General features: G+C 38.5%; 1 protein-coding gene across 3 annotated transcripts in view; it reads left to right on the top strand.

Annotated features, from left to right (window-relative positions):
- The first annotated feature begins 3533 nt into the window (after window positions 1-3533).
- NAA35 (N-alpha-acetyltransferase 35, NatC auxiliary subunit) overlaps window positions 3534-25368 on the top strand; it is a 94384-nt gene continuing 72549 nt past the window's right edge. Inside the window, exons 1-6 of one of the 3 annotated variants that reach the window (XM_047829125.1) lie at window positions 3534-3761; window positions 4486-4614; window positions 16183-16216; window positions 20086-20200; window positions 21251-21325; window positions 21909-22076. In XM_047829125.1, the coding sequence (XP_047685081.1) occupies window positions 4491-4614; window positions 16183-16216; window positions 20086-20200; window positions 21251-21325; window positions 21909-22076 (516 nt within the window). In that variant the 5' untranslated portion in view covers window positions 3534-3761; window positions 4486-4490. Of the gene's footprint in view, window positions 3762-4052; window positions 4075-4485; window positions 4615-16182; window positions 16217-20085; window positions 20201-21250; window positions 21326-21908; window positions 22077-25368 lie in introns of those variants that run through there. The other 2 variants (XM_047829126.1, XM_047829127.1) reach the window with 2 other exon arrangements.

Below are 25368 nucleotides of genomic sequence, written 5' to 3'. Positions count from 1 at the left end.
AGCATAGTGATTCAACAAGTCTGTACATTATGCTATGCTCACCACAAATGTAGCTACCATCTGTCCTCATACAAAGCCATTAAAGGTATCATTGACTACATGCTGTACCTTTTATCCCCATGAATTATTCATTCCAAACTGGAAGCCTGTATCCACTGCCCTTCACCCATTCGGGCCATTCCCTTGCCCTCTCCCCTCTAGCAATTGAGAGTTTGTTCTCTGTGTTTTTGGGTCTGTTTCTGCTTTCTATTTGTTTATTGGTTTGTTTTTTAGATTCCGCATGTAAGTGAAATCACATGGTATTTGTCTTTCTCCATCTGACATATTTCCCTTAGCATAATACCCTCTAGGTCCATCTATGTGGTCACAAATGATTATTATAGCTGGGTAATATTCCATTGTATGTGTGTGTGTGTGTGTGTGTGTGTGTGTGTGTGTGAGTATCACATCTTCTTTATTCATTCATCTATAGATGGATACTTCGGCTGCTTTCATATCTTGGCTATTGTAAATATGTATTCTTTTTTAAAAAATGTTTTAATGTTTATTTATTTTTGAGAGAGAGACAGAGTGTGAGTGGGGGGAGGGGCAGAGAGAGAGGGAGACACAGACTCCAAAGCAGGCTCCAGGCTCCATGCTGTCAACACAGAGCCTGATGCAGGCCTCGAACTCACCAACCACGAGATCATGACCTGAGCCGAAGTCGGACACTTAACTGACTGAGCCACCCAGGTGTCCCTATACTGTGTATTCTTGAGATACATAAGTATAAGACTTTTAAAAAGGAGAATTAAATACAATAGAACTAACTAAACTGATTTTACCTATACTTAATAAAAAAAAATAATGCCATGTTTCTTTCTGTCACATGGAACAGTAGGGTATTTTTACTCTGTTTCCTTTTTTTGAAAGCATTTCTCTGAACTGCCTACAGGCTTTAGGACATCCTTAATTTATTTCATGTAGTGATAAAACTGGATACACTCAGACATAAAGGTCACTTTGGTAGCTCTGCTTTTATCAAACTGATGCTATACTGGTTCCTTGTATCAATATAAAATAATCATATCAAGCTAAATTTCCTTTCAATATTAATGTTTAAGCATGGAATACTTAGGATTTTATGAGTCAAGATTTAGTTTCATAGGAATTTGTTTCCAGCTGGCCAAATTGCTCATCTACTCTATATTTGTAGACATGTTTAGGTAGACAGACTATTTGTTGATCAATTACATTCATTTGTTCATCATGTAGTTTATCTAATGTCTAAAATATTCATCATTTTTTAAGACTGTGAGGCATATGGGATGTCATCATAAATTAAGCCTCTCAGGGAAAATCATTTTTATTTTTATTTATTTATTTTTTTAAATTATTTTTTGGAAAGCTCAATGGGGGAGGGGCAGAGAGAGAGAGAGAGAGAGAGAGAGAGAGAGAGAGGAACAGAGGATCTAAAGCAGGCTTTATGCTGACAGGCTTACAGGAGGAAACCCAGTGTGGGGCTGGAACTCAGGAACCACGAGATCATGGCATTAACCAAAGTCAGCTGCTCAACCAACTAAGCTACCCAAGTGCCCAGGGAAAATGGTTTTTAAAGAGGAGAGGTAATTAGAGCTTGTGAAAATTAACTTGAATTTCATGTAAATTACAATTTTAGTGAAGAAGTTAAGAAAATCCTTTTTCATTTGGCTGCCTTGTTCTGGTGATTTTTTGTTGTTGTTTTGTTTTGTTTTTGAGTTCTGAAGCAGTCTTATTTCAAAACATTGGTAGGGGGGTTTTGTTTTTCTGTTTTCTTGCTATATCAGTTTTTGTCACAATCTACACATAATACTGAATAACTCAGATGCAGTCAGTTCAGCCTTTTCTAGATTTCTTATGGCCTCTGCAAAGTTCAGCAAATGGTTTTGGAGAAACAGTATAGATTTTCTTTATTGTAATTTTCCCCTACATTTTCATCCTCAGTGCCTTTAGTGAGAACCTACTACATGCCAACCACCACCCTAAGAGAGGTGGATATAATTTTGTTCAAAACTGGCAAAGCTCCTGCCGTTATAAACCTTATTTTTCTGTAAGAGACACAAAGATGTACTTTTTACTTTTTTAAAACGGCTACTGTATAGTGGCTACTATAATCAAGAAACAGAACATTTCTATCACCTCAAATCATCTAGCCCTATTCTAGTTAATCCTTCCTTGACATCTAGGCACTCAATGCTCTGTTTTGTCAGTATAAACTGCATTTTTATTTTTAAGAGTTTCATATAGGGGCGCCAGGGGGGCTCAGTCAGTTGAGCGTCTGACTTTGGCTCAGGTCATGACCTCGCAGTTCCATGAGTTCGAGCCCTGCGGCCGGCTTTGTGTTGACAGCTCAGAGCCTGGACACTGCTTCAGATTCTGTGTCTCCCTCTCTCTCTGCCCCTTCCCCTCTCATGCTCTGTCTCTCTCTGTCTCTCAAAAATGAATAAACGTTAAAATTTTTTTTTAAGTTTCATATAAATGGAATCATATTCTTTTGCTTATGCTTTTTATTTCCTTTGCTCAACATAATTTTTTTTGCGATTCATGATTTTGCATGTCAAGTAGTTCACCCCTGTTTGTTGGTAATTATTATTCATTACATTGTATGGATGAGCGATAAGTTTATCCATTCACCAGTGGATGAACATATGGGTTTCCAGTTTTGGATTATTAAAAATGAAGCTATGAAATGTAAGGTACAAGTGGACACATATTTTCATATTCTTAAGAAAATACCTGGGAGTGGAATTGCTAGGTCAAATGGTAAGTGTACGATCAATTTTCTGGTAAAAGACAAACTGTTAAAAGTGATTGTACCATTTTGCTTTCTCGTGGGCAACAGGAGAGGTCCAGTTGCTCCAAATCCTTGTCAACATTTGGTGTCGTCTTTTAAATTTTGGCCATTTTAATGGGAATTAAATTAGTGGTAAAGATGTGCTTCTTACTGGTGGAAGTCTACTTGCAAAATCCCACTTTAAAACTGATCATTTTGTTAACTTTAAGAAAAACGTAAAATATTTACAAGTCTCAAAGAAAATGGCTTGACTCTAGATATTTCGCTTCTCTTTTCCCCCAAGAAACCTCCAGGCTCTCTAGGAAACATAAATCCTGTGTCAGGCAGCACTAGCTCGATGAAATTCACAGCCAGGCTCTTCCTGCGTGGCCACAACTGCTAAGGTCTACAAATATTGTCCTTGCTTTTTTTCCCCTCCCCCTTAGCGGTACCTTTCTAAAAATATCCCACGGAGCCCGTCTGGGCCAGCTCTGAGACCACCCCCTCTGGCTCCACCCCTCATCGGGACCCGCCCACTGCCCGGGACTCGGCTTGAGGCAGAAGGAAGGTAGCTTCCGGTCTCGCGATTGGCTCTAATCCCGCGAGAAGAGAAGTCGGCTGCCGTCGGCGGCGGTGGTGAGGGAGGGGGTGTGGCCGGGGTATGCGAAGTCCCCAGGAGTGAGGGAGAGGGGGCGGGGTCGCGCGCACCCGGCGTACGCATGCGCGCACGCGGCCGGTCGGGCAGGGCTGAGGGGAGGGGGCGGCGGCGGCAGAGGCGGCGTCGTTATTTCCGCGGTTTGGACGGTGCGTGGCGGCGCGGGCGGCCACGGGAGAAGTAGGTAGGGACCGCCAGCGCAGAGCCATTGAAACTCCCTCCCTCCAGTGTCCTAGAGTCGCAGCCCCCCGTGCGTGTGGCAGACCCTGGGACGCCAGGTCACCCTGGGGCCCCGGCCCTCCCGCCGCGCTTCAGGTAGGAGCTGGAGGCTCCCCCGAGTCCGCTGCCCGCCGAGGCCCGGGCCTTGCCGGGTGTTGCCGGGGCGACGACCCGGCACCGGGCGTGCCCGTCCTCCCGCGCGTCGACAGCTCTGCCCTTGCTTCCGTGCCCTGTGGGGCCGGGGCCGGGCCGGGCTGACCCGGGGAGGGCGGACGTGGGGCGGGTCCCCGCCTCAGGTGCGCCGCCACCCTGGGCCGGGTGGGTTGGACCCCGCGGGGCGCTCCCGCACTCCGTGTCCACCGTGCGAGGCTATGCGGGGGTCCAGGTCGGCCCAGAGAGTTCCGGCCAGGTGAGGGATCACCCTGACTTGAGTAGTTGCCTCATGGGCTCCCGGGCTGCAGGAGGGGACTGTGAAGAGTGTCTTGGCCATTTGTGGCCAGTGTGGAAAGTTGAAAGCTCTGGAGTTGGTTCTGTTGGGGCCAGTGGTGGGGCGGCTTGTGATTTTTCTTCTTAGATAGTGGGAAGGCAAACTCTTAGAGCCCTGGTAGGTGCTGGACTATTAGTAAATGAACAGCGATAGTGTCTGTGTAAGATTTAGTTGCATTAAGGTATTTTTTTTTCCAGTACCATCTTCAAACTCGGATGAGGTCTGGCAATTTAGTAAGACTTCCATCGAGTACTTCAGCAAACACACAAGGATTGCAAAAATACCCTTGCCTTGAAAGCCACAATCTCTTTTACACCAGTGTTAATTTTATAGGCATTATGGTCATGAAAGCTTCTGTAGAAGATGATGATTCAGGATGGGAGCTCAGTATACCAGAAAAGATGGAAAAAAGCAATACAAACTGGGTGGACATAACCCAAGATTTTGAAGAAGCTTGTCGAGGTGAGTTTGAATTTTTGGAATAGAAGCTCAAAATCTGGGAAAAGATAAAATACAATCTTGATTGTGATTTGTGGACTAACTCATTAAATGTAAGGACATCAACAGGTAAGTGTGCTTTATCAAGTTTGTTAACCACACGTATTCATTCTCTACCTTCTGATTTTAACTTTCATTCAAAGCCAGTCGGTATTTGATATCGCATGAAATACAGATGTTGAAGCAATTTCTTCAGTTTGTCTGGCTTTAAGTAACAGAGTGGAGAGTGCATGGCAGTAATTTCAAACTGTGGAAACATGAGTTGTATGGAACTAAAGATGTTAGTATTGTATGTTTGAGGTTTGTAAGTGATCGAATCACATCATTCCCTGTTTAAGAGCCTTCAGTGGCTTCCTGTTCTGTGTAGAATAAAATCCGCATTCTGTCCCCATGGCCTGTATGGTCTGGTGCCTGCCCACCACTGACTTCGTTTTTGTACCACTGCCCCACTAGCCTCATTATGTTAGTCACACGGTCCTTTTTATGTCATTAAGTACACCAAGGCAGTTTCCCTTTGGACGTCTGTATATTTCCTTTTCTATGTTTTAAACTCCTTTGCTTCCAGGTCTTCACGTAGCCAGCTCCTTAAATGTTACCTCTCCAGTGAGGATTTCTCAAAACAACCGGTCTAAGCAGAGTTAGCCCCATTCTCTTCTGTACAACTCCACCTCAGTTGAATTACTTGTTTTGTTTTTATTGTAATGCTTAACCTACTGTCAGAAACCGTCATTTTCAGTTATTTCTTGTTTATTGTCAACCTTCCCCACTGGAATGTAAGCTCTGTGAGTGCAGAGATCTTGGTGTAGCCCTAGCACACAGAACATTTCCTGGTACATTGTAATAGTTTAATAAATGCGTAGGCATAAATGACGAGAGAAATGAGCATACTTGTTGTCTGAGAGGAAGGAGCCTTAAGGAGAGACTGAAAAGTGAAAGAAACAAATGGTAGAGTGAGAGCTTGAATTTGAAGAGGATGAGATCAAGAACATGGTAGGGAAATTAACTTTTGGGTATAGAATAAGGACATACTGAGACAGGAGGAACTGAGGTTAGGATTGGTGAAGAAACATATTTCTAAGTGGATGGTGAGGAATGGTGGAGGGATGCACACCTGGACGGCTTCTGTTTCGTTACTGAATGAGTTAAGTTTCTCATGCTGGTGAGGAGGAGTGTTTAGTGCTCTTGAGAGGAAGAGTAGAGACTTGGAGCAGCTGAAGGTGGAAAGAGAGCCAGCTGAATATAAGCAAAATGATAAATCATGTGCCTGCCCATCCACTGTTTCGAGATACGTGTCCAGTTTGTGTAAGTGAGATAGTGGAAAGAACATTACACTGGGACTAATTGGGGGACTGCTCATATCTGTGTATCCAAGGGAGAGAGAAAGAAGTCTAAGTTACAGTGTAATTGTTGTACCTAGAGATCTTAAACTATTAAGTGGATCATACCCATCATTTTGCACTGATTATTTATTTATTTACATTTATGTATTTTTGAGAGAGGCAGAGCACAAGTGGGGGAGGGGGAGAGAGGAGACACAGAATCCAAAGCAGCCTCCAGGCTCCGAGCCATCAGCACAGAGCCCGAGGCAGGGCTTGAACTCACAAACCATGAGATCATGACCCGAGCTGAAGTCGGATGCCCAACTGACTGAGCCATCCAGGTGCCCCTGCACTACTTTTTTAAATGATCTATATTAGAGGGCTGTCATTCTGAACCTAAATGGGAAAGGTTTTATGAAGTTCATAAGGCATGAGTTGGGCTTTAAAGGAGTGGTCGAGTTTCTATAAGTGGATGGGAGGGAATTATTCTAGACAGAGGAACCATTACAGCCAGAGTTTAGTGAGAGTTTGATGTTTGAGGAAGAGTAAATAATTTCGCTGCTTCATGGAAGAAACCTTGAATAGGCAATATGGTTTAATACCTGTTTCAGTGGGGATTGAGAGGGGGTAGCATGTCATTTTGTTGCCAACCTCAAACCATTCTGTTAAATCTTCCATAATTAGCTCTTGCTTTGTCTCAGGAGGCACAGGTGTGAGGCATTCTTGAAACTAAAAAGTTAATGTAGATTTAGGACTTAAAGGCTGTTGGCAGTTCTTGAGCCTGTGGTATTAATAATTTGTTTTATCTTCCTGAAATAATCAGATTCATGATGTCAATTTATTTTTGTATTTATTTAATGTTTATTTATTTTTGAGAGAAAGAGAGCTCACGTGAGCATGTGCATGTGGGGGAGGGGCAGAGAGAGGGGAGAGAGAATCAGAAGCAGGCTCAAGACTCCAAGCTGTCAGCACAGAGCCCGACGTGGGGCTCAAACCCATGAGTTTTGAGATTATGACCTGAGTTGAAGTTGGATGCTCAACCGACTGAGCCACCCAGGCGCCCCTCAGTTTATTTTTTAATAGAGTGTGTTGGGGGAGAGAAGCAGGGTAGAGGGAGAGAGAGGGAGAGAATCTCAAGTAGACTCCACACTTAGTGCACAGCCTGAGGGGGCTCGATCCCACAACCCCAGGATCAAAAGCGGGACACTCATCTGACTGAGCCAGCCAGGCACCCCATGGCGTCAATTTAGTTTAGACTTCTGTTCTAGCAACTTTCAGAAGACCAAATTTAAAACAAATATTCTTAATACCTTTTAACTGTTGTAGTGGTCTCTTCAGTAACACTGTGATGGCATTTGGCTAAACTATGGTGATTTATTTATTTATTTTGGTACTGAGAAAACAATCTGCATAGTGATCACAGTGTTCTTCATGCACATTTCTCCTTGTTCTTTTAGTGGCTCGTCAAACTCCTCTGGATCAAATTGTAACTTTCATCACTTCCTTTATCTCCTGTTAGGCAGAGGGCACACATTCCCTTGACATTTCCTGTATCTGACATTGAGGCCCTTGGCTTTTTTTCCCCTGAAATTATTTTGAATATATGGTGCCATTATTGTTACTTTGCCTGATATATAATATATTCATCTAAATAACACCTCTGAGCTTTGCTTCTCCAGGAAACTTTGCCGAATTCAAACCATCTCTGCTTCCTATAAAAAGCTTTTAATCTTCGTATTTCATTTGGTTGTCTAAAGTTAGGTGCTTTCTGAATATAAACAAACCCTTAATTTAGAAATTTCACTTAAACACAGAAGATCATAAAACGTACGTTGCTCCTTCTACCTACCAGATTCCCTTCTTCCACACACTCTGTGGATAGCCAACAGCCTCTCCTAGGATGATGAATACCTTCAGGTGTCTAGAACCCAGAGGTAATCCAAGGTTCGTTATCATTACTTCATCTTTTTGAGCTTTAGTCTAGAAAGACATAGGCCCTTCCTGTCATCCCATCTTCTTATGTCTTTGATGGCTTCACTCATTCGTCATTAGTCTGTCTTTCTCAGAGGCCCTGTTGTTTAAGGCCTCTTTTCCCGTCCACTTTCTTCAACTCTTGCCCATTACTTTACTTCAGAAGACTCCTTTTATTGATTTCCCTGTTTCAAAACCTAGGATTCTTAAGCTTCTTTCTCTTCCTTTCTATATTGTCTTCTCTCATTTAGAACACTTGTAGGTGCCTAATATATATTTGTTTTAAGAATGAATGAATATATTAAGGCCGTGTTTCTTCAAATCAGAGTATCTGGATCTCCTACTTCAGAAGTTTTAGAACCCCTGCATTACATTAAATGGTATCATTTTGGGTGATTGCCTGAAACTAGCTTCATTATGAACATAAGATTGAGCACTGAAATTGTAGCAATACTTGATTATAAACCTTATTATCCAGTTGGTTTGCAGTATGCTTCTGTAATCTTTTTAAAAAAAATTATCGAACTGATTATATAGCATTTAACAATTATTGTAGAAAAAATATACACTCCTCCCTTGCTGAATTCATAAACCCCAATTTGAGAATCATTGTTCTAGGAATGTGCTGTTTGTTAGCACATTATTCAAAGATAAAAAAAAAAAAAAGTTGGATGGAAATTGTCTTGGTGAAAGATCTGGGCACCCTGTAAAATACTTTTTTTCTTTAAGTGATTTTGATTTTGGAAATGAAAATTATGTTTTCCTTGTTCCACCCTATCAAGAGTGTTTTCAGTCGTAAGGCATGGGGACTGGGCAGCGCTGGTAATTGTGGGTCACTTGAGATCAGCAGTTCTCCACCAGGGATGATTTTGCCCCTCAAGGAACACTTGCCAGTGTCTTGCAATGTTTTTGGTTGTCACAGTGGGGGGGTGGACTGTTACTGGTGTCTAGCGGGTACACAGCAAAGATGCTGCACAGGGTAGCCCCCACAAAGAAGTGATTATTCTGCACAAAATGTCAATAGTACTGCATAGTTCTCTTTCTTTAGATAACTTTCAAGAATGTCCAACTATCATTTACCCTTTCTGACCCTGGATTCTTCAGGAAAGGAACATATGGATACTGGATGTCTTAACACCTCTAACAACTAGCATTAACATAGAGCCAGCAGTGGGAAGAGAGTGGGACCGTTGATACATTTTGAGGGCTCTTCTGCATTGTTGAATGCATCTATCAGATTTTCTTAATCAGGTGGGTATTGTATATCCTCCTTTATGTTGGGAGGTTTGGTTAACAGAGGTGTCCTCAGAAGAGGTGTCCTCAGAAGAGGTGTCCTCAGAACTCACCACTTTCCCTCTTTGAGGTGGTTATTCCTCAAAGAGGAATATTCATAATTCATAATTATAGATAGCATGCTTCTATTGTTATTTCTTGATTCCTCGCACTCCCAATTTGAAATCACGTATGTACCTCTACCCATATAGTTATAGCTACGCTCTGGATAAGCAAATATTACCTATTGTGGAGTCAAAGAGTAAAGCTGTTATTTTTCCTTCCCGCACAGTTTTGTTATATACAAAAAACTCTTATTCAGAATCTTTGTAGTTATCATTAGTTCTACCTTAGATTGTTCATTTGTCTTAAGCTCCTTAAGACATTCAGATACCTCAGACATCGTATTGTTTTTCATCTCTTTGAAGAAATTTCTCCTCGAGCCTCTTACTGCTCCAGTCTGAAGCTTTGTACATAGTGTGATCCTGAGATCATCAGCCTGGGGTTTCTTACTTTAATATAGATTAGACATCTTTTTTTTTAATTTTTTTTTTACATTTATTTTTGAGAGACAGAGTAAGACAAAGTGAGAGTGAGGGAGGGGCAGAGAGAGAGGGAGACGCAGGATCAGAAGCAGGCTCCAGGCTCTGAGCTGTCAGCACAGAGCCCTACGTGGGGCTCGAACCCACAGATCGTGAGATCATGACCTGAGCTGAAGTCGGACGCTCAACCGACTGAGCCACCCAGGCACCCCTAGGTTAGACATCTTTTTTCTCCTCTTGAGTAAAATGCATGGGAGATACAATTTTTTGAGGCTCTGGGTGTCTGAAAATATTTTTATTTTATCCTCCCACTTTATTGATAACATAGTGTGTCTGGATACCTTTAAGAATTTTGAGGGCATGACCCATTGATGTTTTTGCTCTGATTTTGCTATTAAGTAGTTTGATGACATTCTGATAACTGAGCTTTCCTGTGTAACCTTTTAGAGTCTTCTGTTTGACCTCTTATACAGACCTCTCATAGTGGCTTGCCTGGTCGATGACTCCTGGGGTCTTCTTACCTTGTCTGATCCTTCAGTTCTAAGAAACTTTCTTTAATTACTCTATTTCCTCTTTCTTTCTTTCTTTCTTTCTTTCTTTCCTTCTTTCCTTCTTTCCTTCTTTCCTTTCCTTTCTTTCCTTTCTTTCCTTTCTTTCTTTCTTGTATTCTCCTTACAAAAGGATACTGTTTTTCTTTGGGAGGTGCTTAGATCGTGAGAGTGGAGCCCACATGAATGGGTGTAGTCCCCTCTGATATTTGAGGTTACCGTAGAAAGATGGCTATCTAGCAAGTAGACCCTCACCAGATATTTGCTGGTGCCTTTATCTTGGACTTCCCAGCCTCTAGAACTGTGAGAAATCAATGTTTGTTGTTTATAGCTGTCCAGTTTATGGTATTTTTTGTTGCAATAGCCTGAATGGACTAAGACTCGCATCTTCCAAACCTAGTGATTTTTTCTTTTCCACTGTAATGTTTTTAAGACTTCTTTTCTCAGAACAATTCCCCCCTCCCCTTTTTTTAAGTAAAATGTCCTGGTTTTGTTTCAGGGTTGCACCGTTTTATCTCTTTAAGGATAATAGTTCTTTTGATTTTTCCTCTACATAGTGTCTTTCTGCCAACTTGCCTTTTTGTTGTTCAAGTTTGTTTCCTTTATATCTTTCATATTTGAGGATTACTTCAGATACCTAAGATTTCTTTGTTGTCTGAGGGTGGGAGACCAAAAGCCAGTGGGAAGCTCTGAATTTTTGAGTGGGACTTACTGATGTGGACTTGACTGGTGCTGGTGCTCTGACTTGACTGCCTGTGATTTAACAGATAAGTGAGGGAAGAGATCTGGAGTTTTCACATACTCACTTAATGCCCCCTCTTTCCAGTGTTCTACCCTGGCCTTCAGGTAACCTTATGTCCTTGGGGACGTTTTCCCCCTCTTCACAGAAAGTCTTCAGTGTTACGTGTGGGGAAGGGAGGGCAGTTGTCCTGCTCTGTACATTAGGACAGGGCTCTGCGCTGTCTGCTCAGTTCCATGTTTTAGCCTCCCTTTATGTGTACTTTTAGAGGCAAATGGTAAGTCATGTTTTGGGCTTTCTTCACTCCTGCTTTTTAGGATTTGGTTTTCTTGAGTTTGCTAAGAAACTACTTGTCTTTTTGTTTCCAAGTTGTACTATTACACTATTTCTGTACCTGTTTCTCTTCTTTGGAGTGTATACCTTTCTTAAAACACAAACACACACATACATACTTCCTTTGGTTGTTTTAATGAAATTTCTGGAGGGAATTAAAGGTAGTTGCCTGTGTTCAATTGGCCACCCTTACCCAGTGGTAAACCTCTGTCATTTTGTTTAAATATTACTATTACAGTGGTATTGGATTTCGGTTATATCATAGATTCAGTAGGGTATTCATAAGGATCCTAGCTGGGAACTTAACCATCATTTACAATGTTATGGGTAGAAATTTTATCAAAGATCTATAACGTCAGTTTATACATGATCTCATTTACAAGATGATAACGTATATGTATTTGCGTTGTCACATAGGTGCATGTTTTTCTTTTGCAAGATAACGTTTCATCCAAATGAGCATATGCTTCAACTGCTGCATACCCAAACTCCACCACAAGTTATGATTCATTGTTCATTTCCAAGGCAAAATGAATGATGTCCTCAGTAAAATGTTAGGAAATTCTGTGACCCACAAAGTTGAGTTAAATTTTCTCTCACAGCAGATCCATTCATACTTTACATGAGAGTGAGGATAAAAGAAAAAGACGATTGTCAAGGTAGTCAAAAAATTTGAATCATCAATTTTTCCTCATATCTAATTTTTTCCTTTGCTTGGAGTGGTTTAAGCTCTGTACTACTGTACCTATTTAAGGCTTTAACTTAAAAGTAGAAGTAACTACTTTTTTAATCATTGTGTTAACTTAGTTCAGTGGTTTGGTGCGTCTATAATCCCTAGGGTCATCAAGAACATTTCCCACAGCATGCAAGATCAAAACAATTTCTGTAGTAGTACTAAGATGTTAACTTGCCTTTTTGAATCTCATTCTCTTATTAGTAGTCCAGAGACTACATGATATGTTATGATGTCATTGCTCTGACTGCTAATGATAAATGTAAAACATTATCCTTCTCGCTAAGTCTTTTCAGAACTGCTGCATAGTTGGATAAGACCCAGACTACTCAGGTCTGTAGTGCTGTAGAAGATCATGATTCCGTGTCCAGGTGTTGATCATGCAGTAAAAGTGCTTGCACTCTGCTTAGTTGAGCAAATTTTCAAGCTTCCTGCCTATAGTTTACTGTGATCTGATTCCTGGTGTTCTAAGGGACCATACTGAGAGTCAGCTAGTTCAGCAGTTCATTTTACAGATAAGGAAACCAAGGCACAGAGTGACTTGGTTCAAGGTCTGTGGAGTGTTTTTCTTTTTAAGTTTGGTGAAGCTATTTGGTACCCTAAATCTACCATAAGTATTTGATAAATTATTACAGCAGTTCTCAAATTTTTTGATTTTGGGACCCCATTATACTTTTAAAAATTATACCTTTACACTCAAAAATTGTGTGTTTCCATATGGATATGGATATAGATGTTCATTAAAACTTAAAACAAATTTTATTTTATTTATTTATTTTTTTTTTAATTTTTTAAAAAAATTTTTTTTTTAACGTTTATTTATTTTTGGGACAGAGAGAGACAGAGCATGAATGGGGGAGGGGCAGAGAGAGAGGGAGACACAGAATTGGAAACAGGCTCCAGGCTCTGAGCCATCAGCCCAGAGCCTGACGCGGGGCTCGAACTCACGGACCGCGAGATCGTGACCTGGCTGAAGTCGGACGCTTAACCGACTGCGCCACCCAGGCGCCCCTAAAACAAATTTTAAAAATACCTCCCAATTGATTTAAAAACAATTATAAACCCATTCCATGTTAATATGTCTTTTGATGAAAAATAAATTATTTTTCAAAAGAGAATTGGGGCGCCTGGGTGGCGCAGTCGGTTAAGCGTCCGACTTCAGCCAGGTAACGATCTCGCGGCCCATGAGTTCGCGCCCCGCGTCAGGCTCTGGGCTGATGGCTCAGAGCCTGGAGCCTGTTTCCGATTCTGTGTCCCCCTCTCTCTCTGCCCCTCCCCCGTTCATGCTCTGTCTCTCTCTGTCCCAAAAATAAATAAATGTTGAAAAAAAAAATTAAAAAAAAAAAAAAAGAATAACTTCCAAGACTAGAGTTGTTTTATATTTTTGAAAATCTCTTTAATGTCAGCGTAATAGAGGGCATCTGAGTTGCTAATCTGTCTGTATTTGTTGGAAGTATATGAGGTAAATCTGGCCTCACCAGATATATAGTTGAAAAACAGGAACCTTTTCAGGTAATTGTGGATATACTTCTTTGATATTACAGTACAACAAAACTTGACAGGTGGTAGTTTCTTAAAGATGAGTTGTGATATGGAATCTGAAGATCTGTTATCAGCGGACTTTCCATTCTCTCTGTTACATTAAAATCCACTGGTGTGCCTTGAACTTGGAATGCTTAATTTTGGAACGTGTGTCTCCATTTGGAAAATATTGGTTCATTGACTTAAGCATATCTTCTAAATGCTGATATACTGAAAAGCACATTTGTTAATATTACCACTATTATCAGAAAAGTCTTTTTTAATATTGGGAAGCTATCAGGTTCACAGTGGTAGATATGTTTCTCCAAATTCTAAGTTTTGCTTACAAGCTCGAATTTTATCATTGGCAACACAAAATTTCAGTTTTTCTTAAAGCAACAAACTCCTTTCCAAGAAAATGGCATATTCTTAAGTCTGAATAAGTATAGTTTGTCATTTGTTCTTTCAAGTAAAAATGGTGTTCCATTGTAATTGTGCAAGTGCTTTTCCTTACAATAACAGCTTACTTTGATATGCAGCAGACGTGTTTGTTTATATTTCCTATTTTGTCAAATAGAATATTTAAAAGATGTACTCAAAGATTGAGACTTAATCAGGTAAATCAGGACCAGCACTAGAATGAAGTGAGGCACCTAGGGTGGAAAACTTAAGAATTCACTACCTGAGGGGAACCTGGGTGGTTCAGTCAGTCCATCTCTTGATTTCATCTCATGGTTTGTGAGTTTGAGCCCCATATCCGGCTCTGTGTTGACAATGTGGAGCTTGCTTGGGATTCTCTCTCTCCCTGCCCGTCTCCTGTTCATGCTCTCCCTCTCTCCGTCTCGAAATAAGTAAACTTAAAAACAAAAACAACTCACTACCTGAAAGTGAGTTCATGCTTAAATTTCTCACAGGAAATGCTTCACTTGCTGCACCCTGGTCCCAGCCTTGAGATTAGTGATTTTACTGCTTCATCAAGGACTTAAGTGACATTTAAAAATGTTGTCTTTTTAACTGCAAGTGCTTGGAGGTAAAAAAAATACACTATTTAGCTTGGGGGCCACTGTCTTAATTTGTGGTGAAGCTAAAGCAGTGTAGCCCTCGTTGCTTTTTTATTTTTCCCTTTATGCTGTTGCTCTTGTGTTATCAGTGCAGATGTCAATACAATGAAAAAGAAAATGTTTTAATATTACTGTGAAAGTAATTTTAATGTTACAGACACCTGCGTTCCCAGACCATCTGTGAGAACTGCTGTTATGTTCTGTCATACTATATTGTAGTTTTTGATATGCTTCTCATTGATTTATCTGTTTTGTTACCTGGAATTGTTAAAAATGAATGTTCTTTAACTTAAGATCAGTAGGAGGGGTACAGTTCGGAAAACTGGGGCTTTGCATCTTTTACCGGATTTGACCATCAATATTTAAGTTACTTAAAATGTTACAGTAGTAGTTCTCCCCTTCCCTGCACATTGGGATTTTACCTGTAGTGGTTTGAAACCATTGCAGAGGGACCACCCCTAGAATTTAATTGGTTTAGGGTGCTGCTTGGATGTTGGGATTTTCACAGGCTCCAGAGTTGATACCAACATGAAGCCAAAGTTGAGAACTGCTTTATAGAGGATGAATACTGTTTTGATTAGCTGTTTACTCAGGTGTTTTCTACATTTAAATAAAATGGGATTTCCTTTTTTTCTTTTTTCTTTATATTTATATTTATTTTTGGGAGAGCACAAGCAGGGAAGGGACAAAGAGAGAGGGACAGAGGATCTGAAGCAAGCTCTGCACTGACAGGCTGACAGCATGAGCCCGATGTGGGGCTTAATTAACGAACATGAGATCATGACGTGAGCTGAAGTCAGACACTCAACCGACTGAAGTGCCCCTAAATAAAATGTAACTTTAAAAAGTAGCTTTGACACTGTTCCTGGGACAAAAAAAAGGTTAGATTATGACCCCAAGCGATTTAAGAAACAACTTAAAAGTGGTAGGAGCACCTGGGTGGCTCAGTCGGTTAAGCGGCCGGCTTCGGCTCAGGTCATGATCTCACGGTCCGTGAGTTCGAGCCCTGTGTCGGGCTCTGTGCTGACAGCTCAGAGCCTGGAGCCTGTTTCAGATTCTGTGTCTCCCTCTCTCTCTGACCCTCCCACATTCATGCTCTGTCTCTCTCTGTCTCAAAAATAAATAAACGTTAAAAAAAAAAAAAGTGGTTTAAGAAAGTTAAAAAACAGCAGTCAGTTCTCTGAAAAAGCATAGTTGGGGGAAATTTACTAGTGATATTTTAAAATGAGGTTGGTAATTCTGATTGGATTTTTGTGGCCTGTGGTGGGTTGCTTGCTAATTATTAAAAGTTCAATTTATAGGGATTAAATATTCATCGTGTAGAAGGCATTATGTTAGTAATGGAGTAGAAATAATTTCTTAGAAAATGAAGTTTAAAGTAATGAAAGCCCATTTTCAAACAAAACTGTTTTGTTTCTTTTTTTTTTCTTAGAATTAAAATTTAAATATAAAGATGGTGTTATTCAAAGGATTTTTCTGTTTGTTTCTTTTAGAATTAAAGTTGGGAGAACTGCTTCATGATAAGCTGTAAGTATTTGAAATAGCGTAGTTTAATATTTCTGGGGTTTTTTTTGTGTGTGCAATAGTATTCCTTGAGGCCTGGGTAATACTTCATTTCAAAGCTGTAAAAATAAAATGAATTAGAAATCTATTTTTAATCTTGGTGAGCTGTTTTGGGGCAGCTGACCTTAGTTATGATATGAAATGGTTGTACCTGGTAAAACTATGATTTATGGTCCTTTCTTTAAGAGTTAGATGTATAGGATATGGAATTTCTTGAGGAAAAGATACAGATTTTGTGTTATCTGTGATAGGCTGGTTGATGACCAACGATGAATGATTTAATGGCTGGATGAGAGAATCCTGGGAAAGGCGAAAAAAGGGAGATGCTTGATTTTATTTGTACTCCCGCAGATAACCTCAATTCTCGTACTACTATGGCCAGGCTCAATTTCAAAATTAGGAATGTGAAATGTTAAATCAGTTAATGGCCAAGATGGGACATTTGAGGAGCAGGAGTAGATCCTGAAATTTAATTTTTCTCAAACTAATGTGAATCAGAGACATCAAGGGGTTTTTAAAACACACATTGCTGGGCCCAACCCCCCAGAGTTCCTTCTTTAGGGCTGGTGTGGGACCCCGCAGAAGTTGAAGTTCCAACAAGTTCCCAGGTGAGGTTGATGTGCTGATCCAGGGATCGACCACACTAAGAACCACTCTGGGTCGTCCTTTTGGTGCTGCAGGCGGTTCTAGGAAAGATACAACGAAACCATACCACAAACAAATGCAGGAAAGAGTGTGACTCCTCACTGTGGAACAAGATTTGAGAGAAGACAGCTGAAGAGGGACCAAGTGGTCTTCATTTCCCCAAGGTTTTAGGCTCAGCCCAGGAAACATGATTGTCAGCAGCCTCCCCTGAACACCTATTAAAGTTATATTCTTGTAATTTATCTCTCCCTTAGCTGTCTTGTATTTTCTCCCTACTATACAATCTTCTAACATATATGTAACTTTTTATCTTTACTGTTTGTTTCCTTTCTCTGGACTCTCGGCAGGCAAATTTGTTTTGTTCACTTGAACCTAGAACCGCGTCTAGCATATATTAGGTGCTCAGCATTTGTTGAATGAATGGAGAAATCCTAATTTAATGCTGCTGTAATTTCTGTAGAGCGTTTACTAATTAGGCAAGTACTTCACTGGTCTAGGGTTTTAATTGTGCCATTAAAAACTTGTTTTTAGTTATTCTCTTGTAAGTAATGGATACTTTGTTTTAAACGAATTCAAACATTAGAGATGAAGCAAAAATTTCCCATTGTACTGCCCCCACGTCCCCCATGCTTACTCTTTGCTCAGATATCATCACTATTATGAGATTGTTGCATGTCCTTTTGGACCTATAAAATATATATATGAATAAAATCTGTAAAAATAGTTGATTATAAATTCCTGTCTATAGTATGTATTATTTTGAAAATTCTTTTCCCATTCAGTGTATCTCGGAGATCTTTCCATGTTAGTATATAAGCTATACCTCGTTCATTTTAGCTGTTGCTTTGTATTTTACAGTGACTATACCATAATTTATTCTGCAGTATCCCTATTGATGGACATTTAGATTGCAACATGGGAACATGGGATTAGTAACATGGGAAAATTGAAGACATTTAATTTATACAAACCTCTTTGTATGCATGTGCAAATATATTTTAGGATGGAAGCCTAGAAATCAAATGACTGGATTTTAATAGGTTCAGCCAAACTTTACTAAAAAAAAAGTCTGTATCAGTCTCCCACCAACAGTATATGAGAGTAAACTAGTATATTTTTTAAGCTTTCTGAGTGGCCAAAGCAATTCCTCATTGTTTTGTTTTGCATTGCCTGATTACATTTGAATTTGAGCAGCTTTTCACTTTTATTATAAATACACACTTTTTTCTTTTGTGAATTGTCCATTCATGTCCTTTGCCTCTTTTTTTTTTTTTAATTTTTTTTTTAAGTGTCTGTTTATTTTTGAGAGAGAGACAGAATGTGAGTGGGTTAGGAGTAGAGAGGGAGACACAGAATCCGAAGCAGACTCCAGGCTCTGAGCTCTCAGCACAGAGCCCGACGCGAGGCTTGAACTCACAAGCTGTGAGATCATGACCTGAGCCGAAGTTGGATGCTCCACTGACTGAGCCAGCCAGGCGCCCCTGTCCTTTGCCTCTTTTTCTTTGGACTAGTTGCCTTATTTGTTGTATGAGTCAGTTGTATTCTGGATAACAACTTTTTAAAAATTACCTATATTAAAAATACCCTTTCTAGATAATTATGGTGTTTTAACTATGGTTTATTATCATTGCATATAAATTTAAAATATTTACACAATTGCATACATCAGCTTCTCCTTTTATAGTTTTTTGAAATCATTGAAAATCTTTTTTTTGTTCAGAAATTCAAAAATTATTGAAATCTTTTGTTTGCTTGTTTTAGGTATAGAACTTAAATCTGCCTGGGTTTACTTTTTAAAATTGTGTGAATCAAAGATTTCACATTTTCCAGATGGTTAGCCACTTGTTTCAGCAGTATTTATTGATTAATCCACTATTTTTCATTACTTTGAAATTCTGTTTTTATCATACAGAATTCCTACAGAAATGTGGGTTTAGACTGTTTTCTATTGATCTGTGTATTCTAGAATGTTTGTAATTATTATGTCTTATAGTATCTTTGATATTTGGTGAATACTGTTTTTGTTGAAAGAATTCTCTTCCATTTTTGCATATTTTCTGTTTTGGCTTGGCAAGCTCTTTGAAAAATACTATTTGGGTTTTGATTAGCATAGTTTAGAGTTGTTTTCAATAATAACTTACTCATCTTGTCAGATTATCTTGAAGCATTGAGAGATTTGAGGGATTGAAGGGAAGAGTTTGTCTCCTTAAAGCTGGTTTTAATGTCTTGCTGCTTTTCTAAGAGGAAATGATGTATTGTAACAAGGTAATGTTTTTATTTTCCTGGTAGTCTAATAGCTTAGACTAAGCAAAATGTGAAGTCAGTAGCTTGATCACTTATCAGACTTTCTTTTAAGCTTTTCTTGTTCCTGTCCCATTTTTTAAGGCATATCTGTTAATGATATACTCACTAACCAGTCCACAGTGCACCACAACTATCTGTTTATATGGCTAATAAGCCATAAATACTAGATACAAGTTAACACGACTCCTGGATTATTTTTCATTATGTTACTGCCAGAACTTCGGGCATTGTAGATGGTAATGTGCTGCATTATTCCTATTATTCAAGATATAAAGAAAATCAAAAATTACATTTGGTAATGATTATTCCAATACAACTTTCTAAATATTAAGTAGAGAACACCATTTAAAGAAGGCAAAGTGAAATCCATTATAGATCAGTTGATCTTTTTTCCAAAATTTCTAATGTGCAACCTTTTTAAAGGAAACACAAAAAACAACTTTTGTTTTTTCACCTGCACAGTGTATGCAAATAATTTGACCACTACATAGAATTTTTATGTTAAAATAAGATTATTTAATTTTTTTAATTAAAAAATTTTTTTTTCTTTTTTTTTGCGAGAGAGTTACATACATGCGTAAGCCAGAAATGGGTAGAGGAAGAGAGAGAATCCTAATCAGGCTCCATGCCCAGTGTAGAGCCCGACAGTGGGGCTCAATCTCACGACCCTGAGATTATGACCTGAGCTGGACATTTAACTGATTGAGCCACCCAGGTGCCCCAGAGGGAGATTATTTAATTGAAATAGAAGTGTTACCAAATTGGGAAGACTAAATATATAGAACACTATATATTTAAAGTACTATAATTATTATATCATTGAGGGAATCTGGGTAAACTTACTGGTTCAAAACAATTTGTGGGGTCAATTTTTTTGTTTGCAGATTTGGTCTTTTTGAAGCCATGTCTGCTATTGAAATGATGGATCCCAAGATGGATGCTGGCATGATTGGAAACCAAGTTAATCGAAAAGTTCTCAATTTTGAACAAGCTATCAAGGTAAATACCATTGTGCTTTTTGTTTTATCATTTGTTATTCCACATGTTAAAACAGTGCCCATCAAACTTGGCATATTAAAATACAATTTTTTTTACAAGCATCTCAGGTACATAAACAAAACTTAGTTACAAGCTTTAGTTATCTTTTTTTTTTTGAAGTCTGTAAATTGTTCAAAGGTCTTCATTACAAGCTGGCACTAAATTTGTGTGTGTGTTTACTAATTTTTTAAAGCATTTCAGTATATATTCAAATACCAGGGTAGTTGGTTAAGCGGTTAAGTTTTATATATTAACACACTAAGCAGAATGCTTGTGGTTGTGAATTTGAAATTCATTCTGTGAGGATTGACTTAGAAATTCATTCACAGTTGCCACAGAGTTTAATTTTGCATATTTTATGAAGAAAGATTTGCTAAATAAATGGATATTTAAATAAAATTTACAAGTAGTAAAATTGATGACCTTAAGGGAAGGGTTTTTAAAAATTTTTTTTATTTTTATTTTTGAGAGAGAGAGCAAGCACAAGTCGGGGAGGGGCAGAGAGAGAGGGAGACACATAATCCGAAGCAGGCTGCACGCTCTGAGCTGTCTGCACAGAGCCCGATGTGGGGCTTGAACGCATGAACCATGAGACCATGACCTGAGCTAAAGTCGGATGCTCAACCAACTGAGCCACCCAGGCACCCCAAGGGAAGGGTTTTTAAAAATGTTTACTTTTCTAAGTACTTTTGATCCATTAAAATGATTCATATTTATTAATGCTTAAAACTAATTTGAACTGTGTTTTTAAATACTTGTTTAACTTTTTGTTTATAAAGGCCTTTATTCTTTTCAAATTAAGAGGCTTTGATTTTTTTGTATTGAAGATCTATTTAAGATATATTTCAAGAATACAGAGTTAATTTGGCATTTCAGTTTTTATCAGATGATGATATAGTTCTAGAATTATTATTTTTTAAGCATTTAATTCTTGGAGGCCAAAATGCTACTGGACATAGAAACTATAACTTTTATAAAAACTTCTCATATGTCATATTTCTCCTCTCTTAGGATGGCACCATTAAAATTAAAGACCTCACCTTGCCTGAATTGATAGGAATAATGGATACTTGTTTTTGCTGTTTGGTAAGAGTACACTTGGTTAATCTAAAAACTGTGACTTCCTAGAAAGTTCCCTCTGGTTGGGAGAATTGAATTAGAGAAGAGAGGTAGGAAAACCATTGTGCAGTTTCTTGCAGTAATCTAGGGGAGGTGTGATGCTCTTGACTAAGTTAATAGTAGTGAGGATGAAAAAGGAGAGTTAAAGGAGTGGCTAAGCACCTGGTTAGTTCTAAAATTGTGAATTCCCTACTTAATGGATTTTTATTGACTCCACTGTGGAATTGATTGCTTTTAGATTCTATGTAAGGTGGCATTCTAATTTCATTAGTCTCCAAATATATTGCACACTGAATTCTGTATAAGAATGTTTCCCTTAGATAGCTAATCATATTTATAGTGTATGATTTTTGAAAGACTTTAGTCAGTGAAAGTGAATTGTAATTCTTCTGTCTTTTCTTAGCTTCCTTTTAATCATCTTTGAAATCCTGTGGTTAATTATATATTTATTTGGGTCTGTGGCTTTCTAGCCCTTGACTGTCGGATCTATTTAGACTTTGCAGACCCTCTGTGTCATCTTAAACATATACATTCTTTTACTTCTTTATAGATAACCTGGCTAGAAGGCCATTCCTTGGCACAGACAGTATTCACGTGCCTTTACATTCATAATCCAGACTTTATAGAAGATCCTGCCATGAAAGCTTTTGCTCTGGGAATTCTGAAAATCTGTGACATTGCAAGGGAAAAAGTAAATAAAGCTGCTGTTTTTGAAGAGGTAAGATTTTGTAATATAAGAATTCCTGAAACTCATTGACCACTTTATTTATTGTGATATATTTAAATGATTATATGATACATGTTTTTATTGATACATGTAGTTAAAAACAGTTTTTAAAAATGATGCTATGCTGTTTACAGATATATTGACTGAAATAATCCAGTTCTAAGAAAAAACTTTCATCTTAGTATATGTTCGTTCTGTTGGTACCATTCATTGAGTATCCACTATGTGCTGAGAGAGTACTTTGCTCTGAATATTATGGGGATTCACAAAGACTATGAAGACACAGCCTCAAGTCTCTTAAGAATTATAACACAGAAGTGTTGTACTTTCAGTTTTTGGATAATAGGGAGCTAAGGAAAACAAAGGTATGAAAAATATTTCAGGATATAAATATTTTCTTCCAGTTTATACTAAGTACCTTGCCCTTAGGAAGTGTTTTAAGTTTTAGACATGGGAAGATTTTTTTTCTCCTTATGAGAAATTTTATGGAGAAATGTGATAGTATTTAAAATTATTGATAAGTAATTATTTTTTTAATTCTTCCTTTTGTTGAAACTTATGTTTCTTTTTAACACTGTTACTAATCCAAAATAAATATTTTAGTCTCCTACAGTGGTTCAGTGTATACAATGTATAGCTTTTCTAAATTTATATATGTGAGAATAATTAAATATATAGCTAATATGATCACATTTAAATATATGGCTTGTGAGTTGTCTATGAAATACTGCCTACTTTTATACACTTATTTGTTACTTAACTACCTATTTTAATTGCTGTGGGTATCATTATGGAATATCTTACACATTTGAGTGAAAATTTTAAAAAGATTAAGTTAATGAGAAGAGATACACAAATTATTAAATACTTACATTCTCAACGTATGCCCAAAAGGACATCAAAAATCCTAGTCCTAGGGCAGAGAAAGGATTCATTTAGCAAATAGTTGGTTAGTCGGACAGTTGGTTAGCACCCTTGAGAATTAACTTATCATCATTTTATATCTGCCTTAATCTTTGGGTTGTTGTAACAACAGAAGTTTATTTCTCATATTTCTGGAGGCTAAGAAGTCCACAATCAAGGCACCAGCGGCTTCAATGTCTGGTGAAGGCCTGACTACTGGTTCATAGTTGGCCATCTTTTCACTGTGTCCTCACATGGCAGAAAGTGTAAGGGAGATCTCTGGGATCTCTTTTACAAGGGCACTGGTCCCATTCATAGGGCTCTACTCTCATGGCCTGATCATCTCTCAGAAGGTGCCCCACCACCAGATACCATCACATTGGGTGTTAGGACTTAACAGGAATTTTGGAGGGACACAAACATTCAGTCTATAACAACATCAAAATAAATTGCAGATCAATGAAATATTTTAAGTGTAAAAAGTTGTTAAAAGTCAGAAAATAGTTTACAGAAAATAAAATGGCCTTTAAACATGAGAAAAGATACATAAGAAAAATGTAGATTAAAACTGAGGTGCCTTTTTTTACCCATTATTGGCAAAGATTAGAAATTTCTTATACTGTGTCGATGAGGGTGAGAAACAGGAACTCTCGTGCTGTGTGTGTGAGAGATGAACAGTCATCATTTCTCTCTTTTTAATCTTTTTTTTTTTTTTAATTTTTTTTTCAACGTTTATTTATTTTTGGGGACAGAGAGAGACAGAGCATGAACGGGGGAGGGGCAGAGAGAGAGGGAGACACAGAATCGGAAACAGGCTCCGGGCTCTGAGCCATCAGCCCAGAGCCCGACGCGGGGCTCGAACTCACGGACCGCGAGATCGTGACCTGGCTGAAGTCGGAGGCTTAACCGACTGCGCCACCCAGGCGCCCCTTTTTAATCTTTTTTTAAGAAAACCTTTTTATTTGGAAATAATTTCAAATTATCAGAAGTTATAGTAACCACACAAAGAACACCATTTATCTCTCACCTTGATTCAGCTGCTATTAATGAATTGTTCCAATTGAATTACTTCTTCAGTTTCTGTTGTGTATGAATATACATGTTTATGTATTTTTTTCCCCAAACCGTTGGAGACTAAGTTGCATACATTTTGAAGTTCTCCCTCCAAACATCTCTCAGTGTGCCATCTCCTAAGAAAGAAGCACTTTCATACACAGCTACAGCACAGTTATCAACTTCAGTGAATCTGTAATAACAGTCCATTCTCTGTATTCTGTTCCTGTCAGGTGACCCAGCATTGTCCTTCTTTGCACTTTTACCCTATACTACGGGTTCCAGTCTAGGATCATGTCCTGCATTTGGTTGCCTATCTTTTTAGTCTCTTTAATTCACAGAAGTTCCTCAGCCTTTTTTTTTTTGTCTCCATACCATGGATAATTTTGGAGAACACAGGCCTCTCCTGGTTTGCCTTTTTTCATGGAATGTTCCTCACTTAGGATTTGTGTGTTTTTCCTCATGATTACATTTAGATTAAGCAATCCTGGCTGGAATACAACAAAAGTAATATTGTGTCTTCCTTCCGGTGCCACAGCTGAGGCATACAGTGTCCATCGGCCCCCTCAGTGGTGATGTTATTTTGTCCCAAGGTGTTTTCTGATTACTGTATGGTTAGTTTTTAGCCTGGCATATAATAAGCAATCTGTAGGGAAGCTCTTTAAGATCATGGAAATATCCTGCTCATTAAAACCTATCCCCTAGATTTAGCATCCATCAATACTTGCTTGGTTTAATCTTCACTGTAAAATGATGATTTTCTTAGTTTAGCATGCCCTCCACATTTGTTAGTAAGGACTCAGGTTTCCAGTATAAGCAAGACTCATATGTTTTTATGGTATCATAAATTCACACAACTGTTTTAAAGAACAATTAGTAATATTAATATAAGTTAAAATGTGTATGACTTACCTCCGCAGTTTCACTTTTAAGAATTCTACAAATAGATCTGTGCTGTGCACAAAGACTTGTATGCAAGGACATTAATTGTAGTTTTGTTTGTAGTAACTAAGGTCTAGAAACTATCTTAATGTCCATCAACAGGAGACTCATTAAGTGATGCTACCTTCATACAGTTGGGTATTGTGCCCCCTTTACAAAGGAGGTAGGTTTATGTATACAAGTAAGATTAGGTCTCCAAAATAAAGTAAAATAAGTCAGGTGTAGAAAAGTATGTAGTAGGTTACTCCCATTTTATTTTCTTTTTTTTAAATGGGAGGTATTTATCTTCATAAATAAGATAATTGGAAGATTTTATTTAAGTTTATTTTGAGAGGGAGAGAGAGAACGCAAGTGAGGAAGGGATGGAGACAGAATCCCAAGTAGG

This window comes from Prionailurus viverrinus, chromosome D4 (genome assembly GCF_022837055.1).
Source record: "Prionailurus viverrinus isolate Anna chromosome D4, UM_Priviv_1.0, whole genome shotgun sequence".
Taxonomy (NCBI): domain Eukaryota; kingdom Metazoa; phylum Chordata; class Mammalia; order Carnivora; family Felidae; genus Prionailurus; species Prionailurus viverrinus.
The sequence above is the reverse complement of the archived record's forward strand: the minus strand, read 5'-3'. Positions and strand labels throughout refer to the sequence as shown.